This window comes from Astatotilapia calliptera, chromosome 18, assembly GCF_900246225.1.
Source record: "Astatotilapia calliptera chromosome 18, fAstCal1.2, whole genome shotgun sequence".
Classification (NCBI taxonomy): Eukaryota; Metazoa; Chordata; class Actinopteri; order Cichliformes; family Cichlidae; genus Astatotilapia; species Astatotilapia calliptera.
This window is the reverse complement of record NC_039319.1, coordinates 26,002,315-26,022,364: the sequence shown is the minus strand read 5'-3', so window position 1 is coordinate 26,022,364 and position 20,050 is coordinate 26,002,315. Positions and strand designations below refer to the sequence as shown.

The 20,050-nt window shown below is 41.9% G+C and overlaps 2 protein-coding genes across 2 annotated transcripts; one reads left to right on the top strand and one right to left on the bottom strand.

Annotated features, from left to right (window-relative positions):
* Nucleotides 1–2,490: 2,490 nt before the first annotated feature.
* ints15 (integrator complex subunit 15) lies at nucleotides 2,491–6,655 on the bottom strand. Its single transcript, XM_026150747.1, has 8 exons — nucleotides 6,526–6,655; nucleotides 5,765–5,966; nucleotides 5,435–5,656; nucleotides 4,927–5,092; nucleotides 4,540–4,817; nucleotides 4,193–4,430; nucleotides 3,337–3,376; nucleotides 2,491–2,916 (listed from the first exon to the last, which is right to left on the bottom strand). The coding sequence occupies exons 2-8, from the start codon at nucleotides 5,957–5,959 to the stop codon at nucleotides 2,682–2,684; spliced, it is 1,374 nt and encodes a 457-aa protein (XP_026006532.1). The 5' UTR covers nucleotides 5,960–5,966; nucleotides 6,526–6,655; the 3' UTR covers nucleotides 2,491–2,681.
* A 2,592-nt stretch (nucleotides 6,656–9,247) lies between these two features.
* On the top strand, nucleotides 9,248–19,929 carry rgs11 (regulator of G protein signaling 11). The gene is made up of 17 exons (XM_026150688.1): nucleotides 9,248–9,392; nucleotides 9,670–9,766; nucleotides 9,987–10,037; nucleotides 10,780–10,886; nucleotides 11,168–11,219; nucleotides 11,667–11,725; nucleotides 11,892–11,968; nucleotides 12,051–12,132; nucleotides 12,803–12,871; nucleotides 13,336–13,359; nucleotides 13,449–13,510; nucleotides 13,806–13,919; nucleotides 14,215–14,330; nucleotides 15,871–15,958; nucleotides 16,035–16,173; nucleotides 18,646–18,728; nucleotides 18,822–19,929. The coding sequence occupies exons 1-17, from the start codon at nucleotides 9,330–9,332 to the stop codon at nucleotides 18,949–18,951; spliced, it is 1,413 nt and encodes a 470-aa protein (XP_026006473.1). The 5' UTR covers nucleotides 9,248–9,329; the 3' UTR covers nucleotides 18,952–19,929.
* The last annotated feature ends 121 nt before the right edge of the window (nucleotides 19,930–20,050 follow it).

Sequence of the window (20,050 nt, the reverse complement as noted above, 5' to 3'; positions counted from 1 at the left end):
GGATGTGCAGGTAGCAGGGACTTTCCTCCTCTAACATGCATCACTGTGCACACATTAATACAGACTTAATAAATTAGCCAGTAAGCAGAACAGTGAATGAGAGAAGATAATATCCTTTCTAGGTGTATTTTTTCCAAACTGAAAAGCAGCACGGCTTTTTTTTTTTTTTCAAACTTACACACTGCTGCTAATGAAACCTTCATCTCAGGAGCTTCTTGGAAGCTTTCAGGACGATATGGGAAAGAATCATCCTGAGTTTCCCATATCACCGTTAAATCCCCAGAAAATAACTGCTTTGTGTCCTCTTTGTGCTTGTTTCTGTCTTAAAGTGAATTATAAGATCAAGCTTTGCAGGATGTACAGTCAGCAGTATTGATCCTTGTCTTTGAGAAAAGCAAATGAGGGTGGTCCCACAGCAGCTACAGCCCGACTTACAGCTCTTTATTCAGAGACGCTTGTGTTGTTGGATATGACAGAGCAAACCTGTTAATGACAGCTTTGATGCCATGTACTGTACATATTCACTCAGAGAATAGAATCAGTTACACGAGTCCCCCCACAAAAACTAGGTGAAAGATACTTGTTTTTATTCTTTGAGTCCTCCAGTGACAGTTTGATTTTTATTACTTTATACCTTCAGATCGACAGGTGCCGAAACTGCCGGTGACTTCCAGACTTGTTGCTGTATTTGTAAGAGAGGAAGTGTAAGCAGAACCACTGAACACCTGCACTCTGTGCAAAGCAAAGTGAAGAAGGGGAAGAGGTCGTTTTGTGCCATGATTTATTTTGCTGATATGTTGTTTCAAGCATGAATGAACTTTACGAGTTTACAGTTAAAGATTGAAAACCTAGTGTAACATTTAGTCCAGGCACTGCAGACGTTCACCACTTAAGTAGTTCACCACATAAACTAGTCCAGCCATCTAGTTTATGGTTAGCTTGCAGTTCTGAGGGAATCAGCCCCAATGTAGGTGGTGGTGCATCTGTGTGACTGAGGCGGTGTTCCTGCAGAAACCTTGCTTCTGCAGCTGTTAACACACAGTCCAGCCCAACCATACAGTCACACCTCTGGCAAGGGTGAACTGAACCAACACAAACCAAAATATCCTCTGAAACCCCGACGGAAAAATCTGTTACAGTAAGAGCACAGATGAAACTAGCTATGGTCAGCATGTGTGGCAACATGGTGCAGCATAATTTTCTAATGTTAATTAGTACAAGAACGTATCAAATGTTGAAACTGAAATTTAATGGCAGTAACACATAAAAAAAGCTGGTAGAGTCAGTTACCTACGAAATGTTGGAACATCTAATATCTGATGAGGTTAAATAGTTGCATGATCGGAAATAGAAAAGCTATTTAATGTTGGCCATACACTCCTTTCTTATTTCATCAGGACAAAGAAGACAGAGTGTTGCTAAAAGGAGAAACTACATATCTTGATGATATGCGACATATCGCATTCTGCTCTAATTTACATTTTCACCAAACCACACACTAGAATGCAAAATCTGAGTCCGCCCGGCCGGTTTCATTATCATTTGTAGAAACAAAGCTCACACACTCTTTCTCATCGATCCCGCCTTTTTAACTTTAATACTATCTCCGTGTGTCACCTTTGAAGGCCCAACAGTAAAGCATCATTTTCTAGGAAGAGATTATCCTTATCACTGCCTCCGCCCATGAGATGTGTGTGTGTGGGGGGGCAAACAGTCAGCACATGCATGAACATACTACAATCAGCCTTAAGCTGTGGCGAAATGCATTTGTGAACTGGATTCCATTTTGCCGCCACATGCTGACACTCTGTTGGAGCGGATTCAAGACTTAATGTATCCTCGCACCTGTTCCAGGATGGAATGAAGGAAATCTACGTGCACCTCTGTTAGCGCAATTCCAGTAAGAACAGAAAAGGAAGCACAAGGGCTAACAATGGCAACAATACTGATCAAAATAACATGAATAGATTGAAAACTATTCACTTCGTTCTAAGCACGTTATAAGGAAGTGAAACAAAAATATTCAACCCTATCCTAACCTTTTGTTCTGTTAAAGGCACCCATTGCTTCTGCTATAGAGAAAATATCGCAGATGATGCAATTCTCATCCTACATGAAGGCAGCTGGGGTCTCTGAAAAGGGTGAGGTGCTGCAGTTCAATGATATGCTATCTGCCCCGCAACAGGGCGAACTTATGCACACAGGGCAGGGGTCCAAAAACTCTTGACATCTCCAAGTTATGTAATGAAGCACATTGAGTTTGGGACACGCCGAACAGTCTACCTTTACTCATTTGTCCACACTCTGAGTCAAGTTGCCTCTATGCCTGCACTTGCACATGTCACGTCATGTTTTAACAGGTGGTTTGGTTAATTCCTGTAATGATGATTCAGTTTCTAACTGTCCACCTGGAAATACAAGCTCAGCGTTTCCTGCTGGAAACAGGACAACAGTGACCACAAATAGTTGGTAAAAAGAACACCACCATGATGGAGGTAAAAAAATATTTATTGGACAAACATGTAAGCCTCACAGACTTTCTCAGAAGCAAAGGTGCTAATAACATCAGACAATAAACCCTAGTTACACAAACACACATATTAATCCACGCACACAAACACTCACTTCATACTACCAAATGTCCACATGAACATCTGCCAGTGGTTTGAGGGATTTTTCTCTCAGTGGCTGGGTCGGAAGGGGAACGGCATCCCTGTCATAAAGGGCTGAGCTGGGTACTGAGGGTGAGAGGAAGGGTGTGGGGCAAGTGGCGCATGCGGGGTGTGTGCGCGGTGTGTGGGGAGTGCAGGGAGCGGGGCGATGGGTGAATGAGCGGCGTGCGGACTATAGGCCAGCGGAGATGTGTGGATGTTGTTGTAGTACATCACCGGGCCAAACAGCACCAACTGGAGCAGACTGGAAACACAAATACACAAAAAGATGAGACTGAGATGAGAAGCCAAAAGAAAACCAAAATCACAGGAATTAAATCTGTAATCAAATTGACCCTCGGACGGTTTAAGTCAAAAAAGGAACTTAAACCGTCCGAGGGTTAAAGGCACAGATACTGCATTGTTTAAATAGAATGGCTTTAGCGGTAAAATTTCTTCCAATGGGGAAGTTTGTTCGATTTCACTTCAACACCTAAACTTCAGTCCTTAACCAGCTTCCTATATAGTCTAGGGTGCTGGTTATAACATGGTACATTTATGTAATTTTGTTAAAAACAAAAACAAACAAACCCTGAAGCTGAAGCACAGTGTAGGCGACAACACTGTGGAAATATCACATTGTGAAGGGAAATGATGTACTAAACAACAAATTCTTGGATCTTACTTGTTGTGGGGGAGTCGGGAACAGATGGCCCTCAGGTCCTCTGTGAAGACAACATTATGTTTGAAAAGACAGTGTGCTAAGACAAAGTACAGCTGGTTACCTAGCTACTAAATTCTTTTCTAAAAGCTCCTTCATATATAACATTTGTTAAAGTTCCTTCAAAGTGACATTTTAAAAATCAGTTTGCCTTTAAATACTAATGCACTCAATCTTTTTAGGTCTTTAACTTAAAAGATAAGAGAAAAAATAAAGCAGTAATTGCAACACGTGGGACAAGTTTATGTACCCATCTACTAGGAAGGAGAAAGATTTCACAGGACTCTACTCAGTAGTGAAAAACTAAGTACAAGACGTGATCCAACAGCTTTTGGAGACACATTCAGCAGCAATAACTCAAAGTAATAATTTTCTGTATGACTTCAACAGTTTCTCACATTGTTGTGGAGGAACTTTGGCTCATTCTTCACTCAGACTGACATTTGGACTCTGACTGAGATGTTGTAACAGTCTAATTTTTTTTGTTTTTCAGTCACTCTGTTGTAGATTTGCTGCTTTATTTGGGATCATTATCACATGACATGATGACATGACCCAGTTTGGACCAAGCTTTAGCTGTCAGACAGGTGGCCACATATTTGACTCTAGAATACTTGCTTAGAATAATATACAGATGAGTTCATGGCAGACTTAACTGTAACTACAGCTGTGTTTTTTTGTTGTCATTTTGTTTCTTTTAGAAAATGAACTTAGAAGCCATACATGGAGCTGGATTTGAATAGCTGAATATTACATTAATTTCCAGTCTCAGGCACAACAATGTACAGGCACTCACGACACCATTTTTCCACACTGTTACCTCTTGAGCAGAGCAGGGCTCCGCTGGCCATGGCCACCTGCAGGGCTTGGGCCAGCCGGTCGAGGGCCAGCTGGGACAGTGCAAGTGTATCAGCGGAGGATGTGTGCGTGTGTTTGTCAGCCTGGTCCAAAAGTCGGGAAAGATCGGACGTCAGAGCAGCCAAGGACTCCATCTGAAGCAGTGCCAGGCGACCAAAAAGCCCCTTCTCGTTGAGTATGTTGGGCAAAAGCATTAAGACCTAAATAAGGAAGAAGGAGGAGATGGCTAATGACCTTCTCTGTGGACGTTACAAGGGTTTACGTGTACAATGTGTCTTTTACTGAATGGATCTGAACACAAACACAAACCTGTAGGACACTTAAATGGAGTGCAGAGAAGAGAGGCCCTACTTCTGGCTCATTCTCAGAGCTTCCATTGGTCAGCGCCTGCTTCTTGTCTCTGCTATAGACCAGCGGTGCTTTTATGCACCAGCGCACCAAACCCCCTAACGGTGTGACATCGAGCGAGGTGATCGGTTGGCTGCCGGAAATGGGCGAGTTCAGGAAGGTGATCAGGACTAGATGAGGGTCATCTTGAATCCACGATACTATCATCTGGAGGAGTTCGAGTGGGGGGGTGAGCTCCTCTGAAAACACACACAAAAATGTTAAATATTAGATGTTCCTCCAACGAACACAGGCGTGTCAGTCTTTTTTCAAACAGTTTCCATGTTTTTACATGCATTTTTTTTTTACCTGAAGTGAAGTCATAGAGAGTGGTGACAGCAGTGATGAACTGGCAGCAGAAGCGTGGGCTTGCACTGTGGATATTCTGCAGGGTGGGCACAGAGCCTGGGACCATACTGCAGTAATCATCTACCAGCACCTGCGCCAAGCGTACGCAGTACACACGATGGGTTCTCTGCACAGCACAAACATAATCAGAAGCCTACGATTAGTACATCCAAAGTACAGGGACACATACATGCAGTCTTTTCTTGACACATCAGGTCCAGACAGTGTCAGGAGAAAAACATAGACCTTAAAGCATCAAAGTTCCAACTGTGATAAGGGCTGGTGAAACTGGTCAAATTACACATGGCACCATCACTGAAGCAATACATCGTCCAGATGCAACGATGTCTGCTGTCACGTATCAAAGTCTAGTGTAAGAACAGTTGTTGTGGTTGTGTTTTTTTGTCATTTCTCCCTGACCTCATGATTTCACTACTAAGAACACAGGGCTGTGTGATTGAGTCCTCACCTGCAACCAGGTAGCAGCACATTCCAGGATAGGAACCCTGCCCACAGCGATAGCCATGGAGACCAATTTGCCCAGCAGTGCCATGCGGCTTTCATCTGCCTGGTTGCCTTGGAGATTAAAAAGGGCAGCAAACATAAGTTGACGGACAGCATCACGACTCTGCTCCTGAAAACAGCTGCACATGATCTCCAACAGCTGGAGCTCCTGAAGAGCACTCATTCTCTGAAATAAAGAACAAAACAAAAAAACACACTTGAGTTATTGACTGATTTCTTTTGTGTGTTTACATATTATACATTGGTGCTTAAGCATTCTGGGGTCCCAGTTTACCCTGGCTGTGGTGTTTCTATCTTTGGGTGCATGTAGAATGAACTCCTCAACCAGCTCCAGGGTTTTTGAGTCAACCTGAGGAGGCTGCCTCCCAGACTGCACCAGGTTACAGATGTAAATGTCCAGGTGGTACAGCAGCTCCTTGGCTGCACTCAGCACATCCCGAGGCAGCAATGACTGACGGATGTCACCCATCTGTAACCTGACAGAGGCACATAAACAATGTGAAAGACGTTAAATATGATGATCAGAAGTGAAGTGTATTAATGAAAAGTCCATGGTAACAAGGCTGTATCTCTTCCATCTGTGAAAGTATTAAACAGTTTTAATTCATGAAGTAACAGTGGTTCTGAAGGCTTTAAACAACACTGCATGGTGGGCTGTTAAGATGTTGCAGACTTTTTTTAAAAAATCTTGACACACTGTGACATGTGCCACAGAAAGAAAACAACACAACAAACAAAGCACATTAGATGTAACAAAAACATTAGCTTGTTTTATCATCCAAAATGACGGAACAGTGGACAGTGATTTTCTTTAAACTCTGGTTTCAAGTTAAATTATGCCTATGACTTTTGCCGTGTCTATAGTGTCAATACTTTTGGAGTGGACCAGCTCCACACTGAGTCTCCTCAATGGTCTGCTCCATCCTGCTACAGCTAGTGTTAGCTGCCAGCTAACACTAGCTGTTTCCTTCGCTACAGAGCTTACGCGTTACAGTTAACCCGGCAGTATTCAAAAAGCAGGAGTTAAGCACTTACCTCAGCAAAAGCTCTTATTTCCTTTCAAAAAATTAGCTGAAAACAGGACCACGAAAGGTCTTAAAAGACGACGGAACTGCTTCCTGCTTCTACGGAAGCCTGTGTGGCACAAAAATGACAGCCATTGACGTTCAATCATTGTCTTTAATCATGTGTATGTAAACTGGCAACGCATTAACCCTCTGATGCATGAATTATGAAAGCCTTGGTCAAGATTTTTTTCTTAAGTGCTTTTATTCTTCTCAGGACATGAAAAAAAATGTTCAACTCTTTTTTCCCCAAAAATATGTTTTTTTATAAAGTTATAAACTTGTCCACTCCAGTGGACTACATGCGCCTGAGCACTTAGCATGAAATACTGTGAATTTACTATAAAAAATTAATTACCTTGTGTTCTATTGTAAATATACAAACACTTGTTTGCTTGTATCCTTTGAAAAACATCTCAGCAATTTTTTTGGAACTTTCAACTCATAAGGCCCCAATGTTTAGACGTAAATAACAAAACCAATCAACAGTCCTAGCTGTGAATCCTACACCTGAATATGGCAAACTATCTCCAACAACAGAAACATTTTTGAGTCTACACAGTTCTATAACGATGCAGGACAGTATTACCAAGCCCTTAGTAGCATGCTGGAAGAAAACACAAACTGACATCTTAGTCTCTGCATCTCCAAACACTTCTGTGTTCATCACACCTAGGCTGTCCGTAGTTCCTATGTCTCTGTTCTGCTCTGGCAGCCACTCTCATCATCACTGGACTTATCACTGAACTCATCATCACTGCACTCATCAATGAAATCATCATCACTGGAGCTGGATGGAATTTCCTGGACTATTCTGTACGCTGCCTTATTCTTTGCTGCATTTGAAGTCTACAAAATATGATAAAATAATTATTATAGTAACTCAAACTACAGCTGATCTGCACAGAAATATACATTTTAAATGAGTAGCTTATAAATGTAACAATTATATGCTTACTTATAACCAAAACAGTCCCAAAAAACAGTGAGACAATTTATGACTTATGTTAAAAAAATATAGTGGGTAATGCATGATGTCCACTACAGTGGACACATGGTTAATCGTAGTTTTCTACATATTAGACATAACAATTTCTTATTCCAAACAGATAATATCCTTCCCTAGATGTTACTGCATATCATCATTTTTTTTTTTTACCTGTTGGGCTCTTTTAGCATAGAAGGATTGACAGGATATGCCAGCAGTGGTCGGCAGGGGTGACAGTTTGTCTGCCATCTTTGATTCAGAGGAAATTTACTTGCAGTTGCACTAACTGAACACTGAATTGACCTCAATGGAGCATGGCAGCAGAGAGCACTCTAGAGGCTAATATGCAGTTCCACCATAGAAACCAATGCATTAAAGAGATATGTACGTTTTAGTAGCTGTCCACTCCAGTGACCACTATGCATCAGAGGGTTAAATTAAATTAAATTAAATTAAATTAAATTAAATTATTTTTGTTTAAATTATTTTACCAATCAAAAACCAAAAATATTTCACTCTCATAATTTTATCTTTAATTCCACATAATGACACATCATACATTGGGATAGGGCATTGTTTGATTGACTGATCTATTTTATTAGAATACACACACACACACATCTCTCTCTCTCTCTCTCTCTCTCTCCCTATATATATATATATATATATATATATATATATATATATATATATATATATATATATATATGCGGTGACTCCCAAGCTAGGCGAGTGGCTCCAGCAGATCCCGGGAATAACATCGGAGATCTCTGTCCAGAAGAGCGCAGTCCTGGGAACAGCTAAGATACTGCGCAGGAGCCTAAACAAACAAACAAACAACCATATGACCAAATCACATCTACGGATATAGTGAAGAGAGGGAACAAAATCCGTAACAATATGTAGCTACTTTGTTATAAATATAATGATGGTTAAGGATATATAATACATCCTCATTAAAACATTTAACCATTTTAATCTACATAAATGATTAAGCACCAGTGTTTGCTGTCATAGATATTTTAAGATACAAAATACCAGTTCATTTCGAAATGACTGTAATTGCTGATATGCTAATATGTGTAAGCGGAGAAAGCATCTTTAAGAATTTTTGTTACGAAAATTTGTTTAACTGCAAATGTATTTCTTAGCTCATACAGTCAGGGCCAGTTTATTGTTTTTAATGGCATAAAATGAAAAAATACCAAGGCTGCTTGCTTAGTCATCTATTTATTGACTAATGTAATCCGTTCAACACATTTCAGCAACCTGACATGTTTTATTCAACCTTTTAGCTATTTAGCTCACAGAACATACTAATATGCAGTGTCTTTATCTTTATTACCCTTATCAGGTCAGTACACAAGCCAAACGCTCTCTGCAAATATAAAACTATTTAAAAAAAAAGGTCAATATTCAAATAACAGCGAAAGAACTTGATATGGTACGCTTTGGTAAGGCCTACATTTCGTATACAGCTATATTTTTTCATTTTCAGTTCGTCATGTAGCCTATCTGTAAAAAGAAACAGAGAAAAGCTAGTTGCCTCTTTTGTGCCGAAACTCTTGAGTAAAAATTTATTTGACCTGTAATCCTCTCTAATCTACACAGCCGCGCGCGCGCCCGGCAGGCACGGGACAGCCTGATGTTTCCATCTCTCTCCCTCTCTCTCTTTTCTCGCTCTCTCTCCCTCTCTCTCTCTCTTCTCTCTCTCTCTCTCGCTCTCCCGGTAGCGCTTTGCTTTTGCACTTTGCCGTCCCGTCGAGTGATCCCAAGCATCCCGTAAGATGACCATCAACACCCTGGCTAAAGGAGGGTGTCATCGGGAGCAAATGGCATGCTTTCGAAAGGTAAGACTGCTTGATCACGTTCTCTTTGGTTGTATTTATTTATTGTCACAGAATATCCTGGAAATCCAGCGCTGAACAAATCCAACACATTTCATTAGATTAAAGAAGAAAAACAAATTAAGGTAAAATTATCATTATTATTGTTGTTGTTGTTGTTGTTGTTATTATTCGTGTAGTGGTCCAATTCTTGTTGCCCAGCTGCATGTTTACATATGTGTGTGTGTGTGTGTGTGTGTGTGTGTGTGTGTGTGTGTGTGTGTGTGTGTCTCCCTTGCAGATGGAGAAAGTGATAGTGGCCATGCAGGACCCTGACATGGGCATGAAGATGAGAAACCAGAGGCTTCTTATAACTGTCATTCCACACGCCATGACAGGTGTGTGTGTGTGTGTGTGTGTGTGTGTGAGTATGCTCCTTGTGTCAGTATGCATTAGAATCAGTGCGCTTGGGTGGACAGGTACATTGCAGCTTGACTTTGTCCCAGCAGTCATACATAATTCAGCATTCATTTTTTTGAGAATCCCGTGTGCTTTGCCAAGATTGGAGAGGAACTTCTTTCCTCACTTCCCCTCTTGTTTCTTTCCATTCTTTTACAGGCCATGATATAATTGCCTGGTTGACACACAAATACAGAATCAGCGAGGAGGGTAGGTGTACAGATGCATACAATGTGCGCTTGATTGTTGACTGTTACGTATCTGCTGTTTTTCTCCTGTCTCTGTGTGAGCGGCATGTTGTGTGTCGTTGGTGTGTTGCCAGGATATGGTGCCTGACGCGGTAGGTAGTTATTTGTGTGTGCATCGTAGGGAAGGATGTTTCCAGTAAACAGGAATGGGGTTAGCCCCTGTGGGACTGGGTCTGATTAACTCACCTGATGATCTGAGTTTGATTAGTGTGCCCAAAGAGATCTCCACCTCAGGAGATTTTCAACTAAATTAGACGTTGAGGGGGAAAAAAGTAGCCCGCTGGTCCCTTTTGCTTCCGAGCAGCAGGAAAGAAAAGAGTGGAGTCAGGCAGAGAGAGACAGAGAGAGAGTGGTAGAAGCTGATTAAAAAGCATCCCACGGCTTTTTTTGGGAGCTGTCACTCAAAAAAGTAGGGCTCTTTAACAAATGAGGAGAGACTGAAGATTGATGAGGCATTCCATCGCTGGAGCAAAGCCTTGATTTATGAGAGATGGTTGACAATGCTCGCATGTGTGATAAAGAAAAGTGCAGTGCCAACAGCTCTTTTCCAGTCACAGCTACTTAGTCAGTTCAGTCTAAAAGCTTTAGTCCTAATGAAATCAGCATCCCCTCTCAGGTGCCATCAGACATGACATGGTGATAAATAAAAAACCTGAATAACAATCTGGTGAGATGATTGAGACTTCTCCTGTGGTGTTCGACAGAGTCTCTGCACCTTGGCAACATGCTGGTGAAATATGGATACATTTACCCCCTCAAAGAGCCGAGGTGCCTTGTGCTACGGCCCGATGAGTCACCCTACCGCTTCCAGGTCAGGCCGCTCAGTATGTCCATTCTGCCTACTTTCTACAACCCTGGCCCTTCCTCCATCAATCTTTCAGTAAACATCACCTTCTCTCTATTAGTGCCCATCTCCCATTTTCACTCTCACTCCATTAGCCCACTTCCTAATCCCTCATCCATCTGCCAGTCTGCTGCTTTTTCATCAACTGCTTCAACATCAGTTTCAGTCAAGAAAAAAATAAATAAAAAGGAAAAAGAAAAATGTTGCTTTTAGTTAGTTAGTTTTTTTTTTGTTTGTGTTTTTTATAGACTCCTTATTTCTGGACTAGTACCAGGTGGCCCGCGTCAGAGCTGGACTATGGTAAGAAAAAACTCTAAATATACATGTGATCTCTGAGGGACGATGTCCACTTCCCAGTGGACATGTCATATATAAAACATTATATAATCGTGATTACGAACATGTAAGCTCTTTTTTACATATATCCTACAATTCCTGTCTTTTTCACTCTTTTTAAAAATTATTTATATGAAACACTTTGCGAAAAAATCCTACACGACTAAGAGTTTTTATACTTTAGTGGTTTATACATTCATAAGAGAACCCCAGTTTGAGACCAGGAGGAGACCCAGGAAAAAAAAAATCCCAAATCAAATATGCGGAGCTACCTGCTGTGAAGACCCATGTGAATAAGTGAGCAGCTGAAGGCAGAAAGGAGCCTTTATAACATCTAATAAACACAGGTGCAGGTCTTTGGACCTCTGATTTCACCTCTTTCTCTTTGTTTTCTTTCTTATATCCCAACAGCAATCTATCTGGCTAAAAAGAATATAAGAAAACAAGGCGAACTGATGGAATATGAGAAGGTGAGGAAATCATGTGGGTATGCATGTCTGTGCATCTAAATGACAGAGAAAGTGTGTTTGTGTGTGTTTGTTTGTGTTATGAAATATGCACCAGGAAAATTTGGGCCAAGAAGTCTGTGTCATCATTCCTCCTCCTCTCCTCCCTCTTTTCCTTTTCCTTTTTTAGGAAAGGTACAGTCTGTTGCACAAGAGGATCAACCACACCTGGGACTTTGTTGTGATGCAAGCCAGAGAGCAACTCAGGTGCACTTTGTCGCAAACATGCACGCACACACACACGTGCGTTTACCAGCGTGCACGAACTAACCTTGTAATTTATGTTCAGAGCGTCCAAACAGAGGCGGAAGGCTGACCGCATTGTTCTGGAGTGTCAGGAGCAGGCTTACTGGCTCATCAACAGACCCCCGGTACGCTCAATAACACTGTACTGTATTCAACTGTACTGTGCTGTACATGCTATGCTACAGCACAACTACATGATCATCTCTATACTTGGCAACTATTAAAGCTGTATCCCAGCATAAAAGCAGACAGCAGTCCCACTAAAGTTCACCCACAGTCCCTTTTCCCTTCTGCATGAAATATTCAACCTATCCAGTAAGAGCCTCAGTTGACATAGAGAGAGTGAGAGCAACAGAGGGACAAACAAAGAGAGCAAGAAAAACATCATCATCATATTCCACATCTTTTTCTTAGATAGAGGCAGGCAGGCAGAGAGAAGTACCAAAGGGGAAGGAAAAAGCGTTCACGTGCGTGTGCATGCCACGGGAAAGAGGGGAGGGGAAGATGAAAGGGGTAATGGGAGGCGGGTGGATAAGAGGACAAGGGTTTTGGAGGAGGGACTCCATCCTGTCTCGACCTTATGAATTAGGGACGAGGGCTTGGAGAAAAAGAAAGAAACCTGGGACTAAAAGTCAGAGCTAGTGGAGTGGAAACTTCTAGGGAGGCTAAGTGCTCGCTCACATACATCTCATCAGACACACACCCACACACACAGATATTGTATAGACACATGCATCAAATACACTGTACTTAGATTTTACTATGTTATTTTTTGTTTTTCTTCTTTTTTTACAGCCTGGGGTTAATAACGTGTTGGACACAGGCTTGGAGCGACCAAATAACTTCAGCTGCAGAGTCACACTGGTCAGTGACTTCATTGTATTTCTCTACTTCCTGCTTTAAAAAAAATGCATTAACGATATAACTTTTCACTCCGTGTTTAATCGCCACCTTTTGTTCTTTCTTGCCACTGGGATCGTTTGAAAGTAAGTTTACCGCAGACCTGCAGTGTATTAGGAATGATTATAATAATCATGATTGTAAATCAAGGTTAAAAAGTCGAGGACCTGAGATGACAGGGTAGAGTCAGTCGCGTCTGTCGTCCCAAATGGGAAATCTAATTCAGTATGTTAGTCTGTAATCTCATACTAGGCTGTCATTGTTTGTAAAATTATATATTTAATGCTACTGTTTGTGTGTCTGTGACACATTTGGTCACAAGGCAGCTATCCTCAAATGTATATGTTTCTATAACTGTAACATACATTATATAAAGGTTTAATGTGTGACCTCACACGATGACCCTGTGTTACTCTTTACAGAACTAGAACAGTGACTACTACAAAAGAGAGGTAAGTACAGCGCGTAATTTAGATGCCATCAGATTAAGTACGAGTGTATAGAGCACATAAAAGGTTCTTCCTCCTGCCTTTGTTTGCAGATTGAAGCCTGTAGAAAGGCTCTTGGAAGAAACCGTGTAAAATCATCCATCTGCCTAGAAGGGTATGTGTCAGTTTGCTAAAGGCTCACATCCAGACACGCACACATACACACATAATAGACGTCTGATTGCCCGGGTCAAACTCGGCGTCTTCTAGTACGCACACACATGCACATAAAGCTTAGCGCTCCCTCTAGAAGAGCCACTAATGGATGCTTCCCGGGGCGAGTTGGAATTAGTGGCCATTAACTCTTATGATCTGCAGGACTAATACAATAATACCGTGTGTGTGTGTGTGTGCGTGCATGTGTGTTCTTGTGTGCGCGCATGCCACTGCACTTGTGCGTGGATGTGCAGTTTTCTGAAATACAGCGAGCAGTACCTGAACCACGATCCCATTATGCAAGGCTGCCTGCCCAGTAACCCCTGGATCTCTGATGACACCGCGCACTGGACGATGAACGCAGAAATGTGAGACAATGCAGAGATTATAACCAGTCCACACAGTACAGTACTCCACACGTTCAAGACTTCATCGAGTCATGTAGCAGCAGCGCGTTAGATCATATATATTTTCTCACAGTTGAAGTACTGAACTTATCATGCTTTTCCTTATTTTACACTAAGACACTTTACACTTATTTAACACTAAGTAGTAATTGAGACTATGAAAGCGCTACAGAAACATCAGCGTGTTACATTACAAATGAGCTCAGCATCCTACATCCAGCGTAACATTTCTGCTTTTTGTGCGTTTCTTGAGCAGAGTGCCGGTCCCGACGCGCCTACGAGTAGAACGCTGGAGCTTCAGCTTCATGGAGCTCCTCAACGATGCCATGGGGAGGAGGGAGTTCATGACCTACCTGGAGAAGGAATTCAGTGGTGAGAAACAGGAGCGAGGGAACCGATTACAAATATGGAGCATTCAGCTTTGAATACTGGAGGATAAAAAAACAAAATGCACTTGTTATACCATTCATATTATTATGTTCACTATCACTGTTGTGGTCCATAATTTCTTAGACAAAGATACAGACTTTGTAGTTTGTTTCCCCTCTGTGCACCACCATGGTGAATTTAAAATGAAACACTCAATAGTGAGTGAAGTGTAGACTTTCAGCTTTAATTCAAGGAGTTTAACAAAAATTATTTTTAAACATTAGCCCTCATTTTCAGAGGCTCAAAATAATTTGTACGAACAAAACTAATTGTAAATATGAGGATTGTTTTTGTAGGGTGGCACGGTGGTGCGGTGATTAGCACTGTCCACCATCAGGCCAGGGCCTTTCTGTGTGGAGTTGTTGTGGATGTTCTTCCTGTGTTTGCGTGGGTTCTCTCCTGGTACTCAGGCTTCCTCCCACAGTCCAAAGACACGCAGTTAGTGGGGTTTGGTTCATAGGTGTGAATGGTTGTCTCTCTCTATGAGTTAGCCCTGCGACAGACTGGCGACCTGTCCAGGGTGCACTCTGCCTCTGGCACTGCGGTAGCTGGGTTAGGCTCCAGCTCCTCTGTGGCCCTGACAAAGATAAGTAGAAGAGAATAGACGGATTGTTTTTATTACATGGATTTAGTCAGTGACCACCTGAAGTCTTGAACCCATGGACATCATTAAATGCTGTCTGAGCAATGAAGACCTGGCACTTTGGTGGTTTGCAGAGGAAAAACTGCAAAACTTTGTGTCTGCATAGCTGTGTTTAAAGTGATCCATAACCCATTTTCCCAGTAAAGCAGGTCTGAATGTCTGTATCCACCTGCACTTTCAGTTCATGTTTGCATCAATACAACACAATGTTGGCAGGCACCAGAGGTGTCCTCCCATACCCTGTCTTCAGCCACGTCCCTGTCGAGGCTGAAACTGCAGCTGGAAATGAGCATAACAGGTGTAAAATATGCGTGAAATACGAGGAATATAGTATAGATTGTTACAATATTACACATGGAAAATCTATTTAATTGTTTTTCACATCAGCTTTATTCCGAATTTGATTATCTCTCCTAATGATATTTTCCAGTCCCGGCGGTGAGAGGTGGAAAAGACGAGACAGTGGAAAAAGAGATTCAATATATTTATGTGTCCTGTATAAACACCAGAGACGTGGGCTGAAGCGCTGCGCAGCAATCAATTAAAACAATCTTTTAAATCATTAGAAGAAGAATTCAAATACAGAAGAGGTCACAAACAGATGTGGCAAAGTTAAAAGGTAGACGAATGGAGGAGAGGAAGGGCCACATTTAAGAGTGAGATGTGGAGAAGAGGGAGGCATGAGCAAAACACAGGAGAGGGATTTGCTCACCCATGCATGCGTACAGTGGGAACTCTTTCCACAGCTATAAAAAGACTCTTGCCGTGTGTCACATTTTCCTGCATCAGTGTTGTTTTACCACACACGCAGCTCCTCACCGTGTGTCTCTCCGCTCTCAGCGGAGAACCTGTATTTCTGGCAGGCGTGTGAGGATATCAGACATGGAGAAAGCTCCAAAATCGTAGAGAAAGTGGAGGACATCTACAAGTAAGTGGACAGCCATGTCACACATGCATGTGTTACATATTCATAAGATAAGCACCTCATCTTTTATGTAACCCAGGAATTTCCTGGCTCCTGGAGCGGCCCGCTGGGTCAACATCGACAGCAAGACAATGGATAAAACCTTAGAGGGGATCAAACGGCCGCACCGCTTTGTCATGGACGACGCGCAGATGCACATTTACTTCCTCATGAAGAAGGTCTGACCTCTGACTCACCCACCCACACACTGTACCTTTATGTAACAGCACTTACCATCAACCATAAAAAATGCATTATAAGCAAGCGCGAGCCATGAATATGGAACACAGATCCTTCTTATACTTTTTCACCTGACGTGGCTTTTCTGTATTTATTAAACGGGATCTCTCTCCTTTGTCCCACAAATTATAATAAAATTATGCAACGTTATGAAGTCATGTGCAAAAGTCTTGAACCATTTCTTTATACTTTGCTTCTAAGAAGCCAGACTCTTGTCATTTTTTAAAGTGGTCTTCATCAATTGCTCTTCTAGGCTTTCTGAAGGTCTTGCAGGGGTTTTCTTTGGACATTGGCTTGCTTCTTACTTATTTTCAATCTAGTCCTTGTACCTGACCATTTTCTGAGAAATGTTGTTTGTTTGTTAAGCTGCTTCACACTGACCTGTGAATCACTCAAGCATCACAAAGGCAATTTCTCAAGCGATGAACCAGTGTTTATACACATGACAGACAACTTAGCAAAGAACCTGTCTAAACTACAGAAGATGAACAGTATGTGAAAGCCATGCCCCTGAGGAGTAGGAAAAAAGTCCAGCAAAGACCCAACACAGGATCCGAGAGATGCATCTGGCCATGTAGTCGATCATTTACTATGCACTGAAGCCTTTTCAGAATCAGAATCAGAAACTTTATTGTCATTGTCATGAGAACAACGAAATTAAGAATGGTCCCCGATCATTGCATCATCCCTAGCAATATCAAAATATAAATAAAACAATAAAATTCAATAAATAAAATAGATAGAATACTTAAAATACTAATAAGATATAACAGTAAAACATTCACATACATTCCCACACACATGCTTCAGACCGTGCATAGATTAACACAAGAGTGGCGTGATGGACATTTTTTTGTAGTATTCAGATGTGTTATTGCAGTTGGATAACAGCTGTGTTTGAGTCTATTAGTCCTTGCTCTGATTGCCCTGTACCGTCTGCCTGAGGGCAACAGTTCGAACAGGGAGTGGCCAGGATGTGAGGTGTCTTTTATGATGTTTTGGGCCTTTTTAAAACAGTGGGCGTTGTGTAGAACTTCCAGTGTGGGGAGAGGGCAGCCAGTGATCTTTTGGGCGGTGTTAATGATCCCTTGGAGTGCTTTCCTCTGAGCCCCTGTGCAGCTAGTGTACCAGATGCATATGCAGTAAGTTAGAACACTCTCAATGGTGGCTCTGTAGAAGGACACCAGCAGTCTCTGTGTGATGTTATTCCTCCTGAGAATTCTCAGGAAGTACAGTCTCTGTTGGGCCTTTTTCAGCAGCTCGGAGGTGTTCACACTCCAGGAAAGGTTCTCCTCTATATTGACTCCCAGGAAGCGGAAGCTTGCCACCCTTTCTACACAGTCCCCATTTATGAATAGTGGTTGGATCTCTGCCTTTTTCCTTCTGAAGTCTATTATGAGTTCTTTGGTTTTTGAAGTGTTGAGGAGGAGGTTATTGGCCTTACACCATGACGTCAGCTGCTCCACCTCGTCTCTGTACGTAGCACAAGCCTGGCTGTCAATAAGCCTCAAAAGGCCGAGCTTTGCTAAATGACACACAAACTGAACTAAAAATCAGTGAAAACTTCATTTTCAAATACTTTTATGCACAAATTTTGATTCACCTTACAATACCACTGGAAAGCAGCTAATTGGCAATGACTTTGTTTTTCAGCGTGACAATGATCCCAAATGCAGCAAAATTACACTTGCATAGTAAAACACAAACTGTATAACAGTATCAGGCATGGACTGGCCTCCCCAAAGTTCAGACGGTGTTGGAGATTTAAGGTGGACATACCAAAGAACGACTTTCAAGCTTGTTAGAATTGTCTGTTTTCTGCCTTACATACTATATCACCTACTTACATTAGCAAAATATAAAAAAAAAATAGGGGTGGCTCAAGATATTTGCACATTACTGTATGCACAGTCTGTTTTTTAGATTGTAATGGTGCTTTGAGGTGAGTCCTGCTTTACAGGAATACAGCTTGGGAAAAAAGCTCATTTGCTTCCTTGTCAGACGAGAGGATCAATATCAGTTTCTTACCAGTGAGCTTTAGAAGTGCTGCTTCACCTTTGGTCAGAGCCAAGCTGTTTCAGTGTGTATTTAGTATTTATGCCAAGCTAAGCTGGATACCTCTTTGCTCTGGCTTCATATTGCATGACATATGAGAGTGTATTGGTCTTTCCTTCTTACCCTCAGCAGGAAAGTAAATTAACGCATTAAAAAGAAGCCAGAAAGCAATTTTTGTTTTTCTACCTTTTGCTCTCCAAATCTTTGGTTGGGTACAATAAATGTGTGACTTGCCTTTTCCTGTTTCTGAACATCAGATTTAAACAAAAAACATACTTTTTTGACTCATGTGGAAGTCCATCTTTTCTTTCCCATGAGCTAAAAGCTTCTTTTTGTGTATGTGTGTCTGTTCCCAGGACTCCTATCCAAGGTATCTCAAGTCTGACCTGTACAAGAACATGCTGGCCAAAGCCATCGTCCCCCAGGAAACCAAGAAAAGGTGACATTTTTATACTCATCCTACTTTTTTTCCCTCTATCCATATTTAAGCATGCATTTAATGAGCGCATTTTCCTTTTCTCCTTCCCGTCAGTGTGTTCCCCTTCATGAGACGCCAGAGGCACTCTAGCCCCTCCCCTGCTCAGACTGCCACCCAGGCAGCAGAGGAAGAAGGCCTTGCCAAGGGGGCAGGTGCCAACTCTGCAGCTGGCTCGCATTTCTGATCCAGGCCAAAAAAAAAGAACCCAAAAAAGAGAGAAAGACTCGGTCGCTTTACTCTCTGTTGTCTGAGTTTTTTCTTTAAAGTCAAACAGAGCTTCTCGTACGCCGCAGCAACATCACTAGAGCTTTGAGAAACAGGTGTCATGGCACACCTGAGCAGCATGCCACTGAAGGACAACCAGTGAACCACAGAGAAGAGCTTTTTCTACACCCTTTATTGTTGCATCCTCATCCCATCACAGTGTGCTGAATAGTTTTTCCTATGATCCCCATATCAAGTGTTCTTTTTCTATAGAATCCTGAGCCGGTTTAGGTAAAGGCGTCGGTAACATGATATTTCTTCAGAGATCTGCCTCAGTGTGACTGTGATTGTTGGGCAGTTTGCTTGTGCAGTTGGAGCTGCACATTGCGTTTGTCGTTGCGCTTCACTTTTCTCAAGCATGCTCTCAACTCAATAAAATGTCACAACAGCAGTTAGTGTGGTGCTCCAGCCTCAGCCCTGCATGCTGTGAGTACCTGTGAGTGTGTGGATCAGCGACCAGGTTTTAGAGCACCTTTTCCTTCCTCTCTTTCTACCACACACTGCTAATCGATTTCATGGTTTAAGTTTTTAAATCCCCAGAAAAAGTAAAGTAAGAAAATAAATAAACAAATGTTCCCACTGAAATTTGTACCTTCGGTCATTTAACCCTTCCTATGGCTACCTGCAGGAGCTCTAAAAGGCTCATTATTTGCATTATTTATTGTAACACTTCTGTTGCTTCTACTTCCTTATAATAATAACTGTTCTGTGCTGGCTCCCTCTACTGGCTGCATGTGACCAAAGCAACATGTTTTCAAGTTTCCTGGAAAAACTACAGCCTGTGATCCTTTGTGGCAGGTGTGATCCCTGAGCTGTGAGCACCCTTTTCCTTCTCAGCACATTTTATCTGAAGTCTGAAGATGTGACAGTAATGTGTAAAATAAAATCTACACCTTAAGACCCTGCAAACAATCGTAGTCTGACTCAGGCTGACTCCAATCACCTTCAGGTCAGTCTGCACTGATGAGTGGAACTAGTCTGATATACAGGACTCAACTCGGCTTGATGCCAAATGCTTG

Coding starts and splice junctions, on each gene's coding strand:
- ints15 (XM_026150747.1), bottom strand. CDS start 5,959: ATGGGTGACATCCGTCAGTCATTGCTGCCTCGGGATGTGCTGAGTGCA. Junction 5,093..5,434: donor GTGCTGCTACCTGGTTGCAG/GTGAGGACTCAA, acceptor TGTGCTGTGCAG/AGAACCCATCGTGTGTACTG. Junction 4,431..4,539: donor TCCATTTAAGTGTCCTACAG/GTTTGTGTTTGT, acceptor TTCCTTATTTAG/GTCTTAATGCTTTTGCCCAA.
- rgs11 (XM_026150688.1), top strand. CDS start 9,330: ATGACCATCAACACCCTGGCTAAAGGAGGGTGTCATCGGGAGCAAATG. Junction 11,726..11,891: donor AACTGATGGAATATGAGAAG/GTGAGGAAATCA, acceptor TTCCTTTTTTAG/GAAAGGTACAGTCTGTTGCA. Junction 16,174..18,645: donor TTTACTTCCTCATGAAGAAG/GTCTGACCTCTG, acceptor GTCTGTTCCCAG/GACTCCTATCCAAGGTATCT.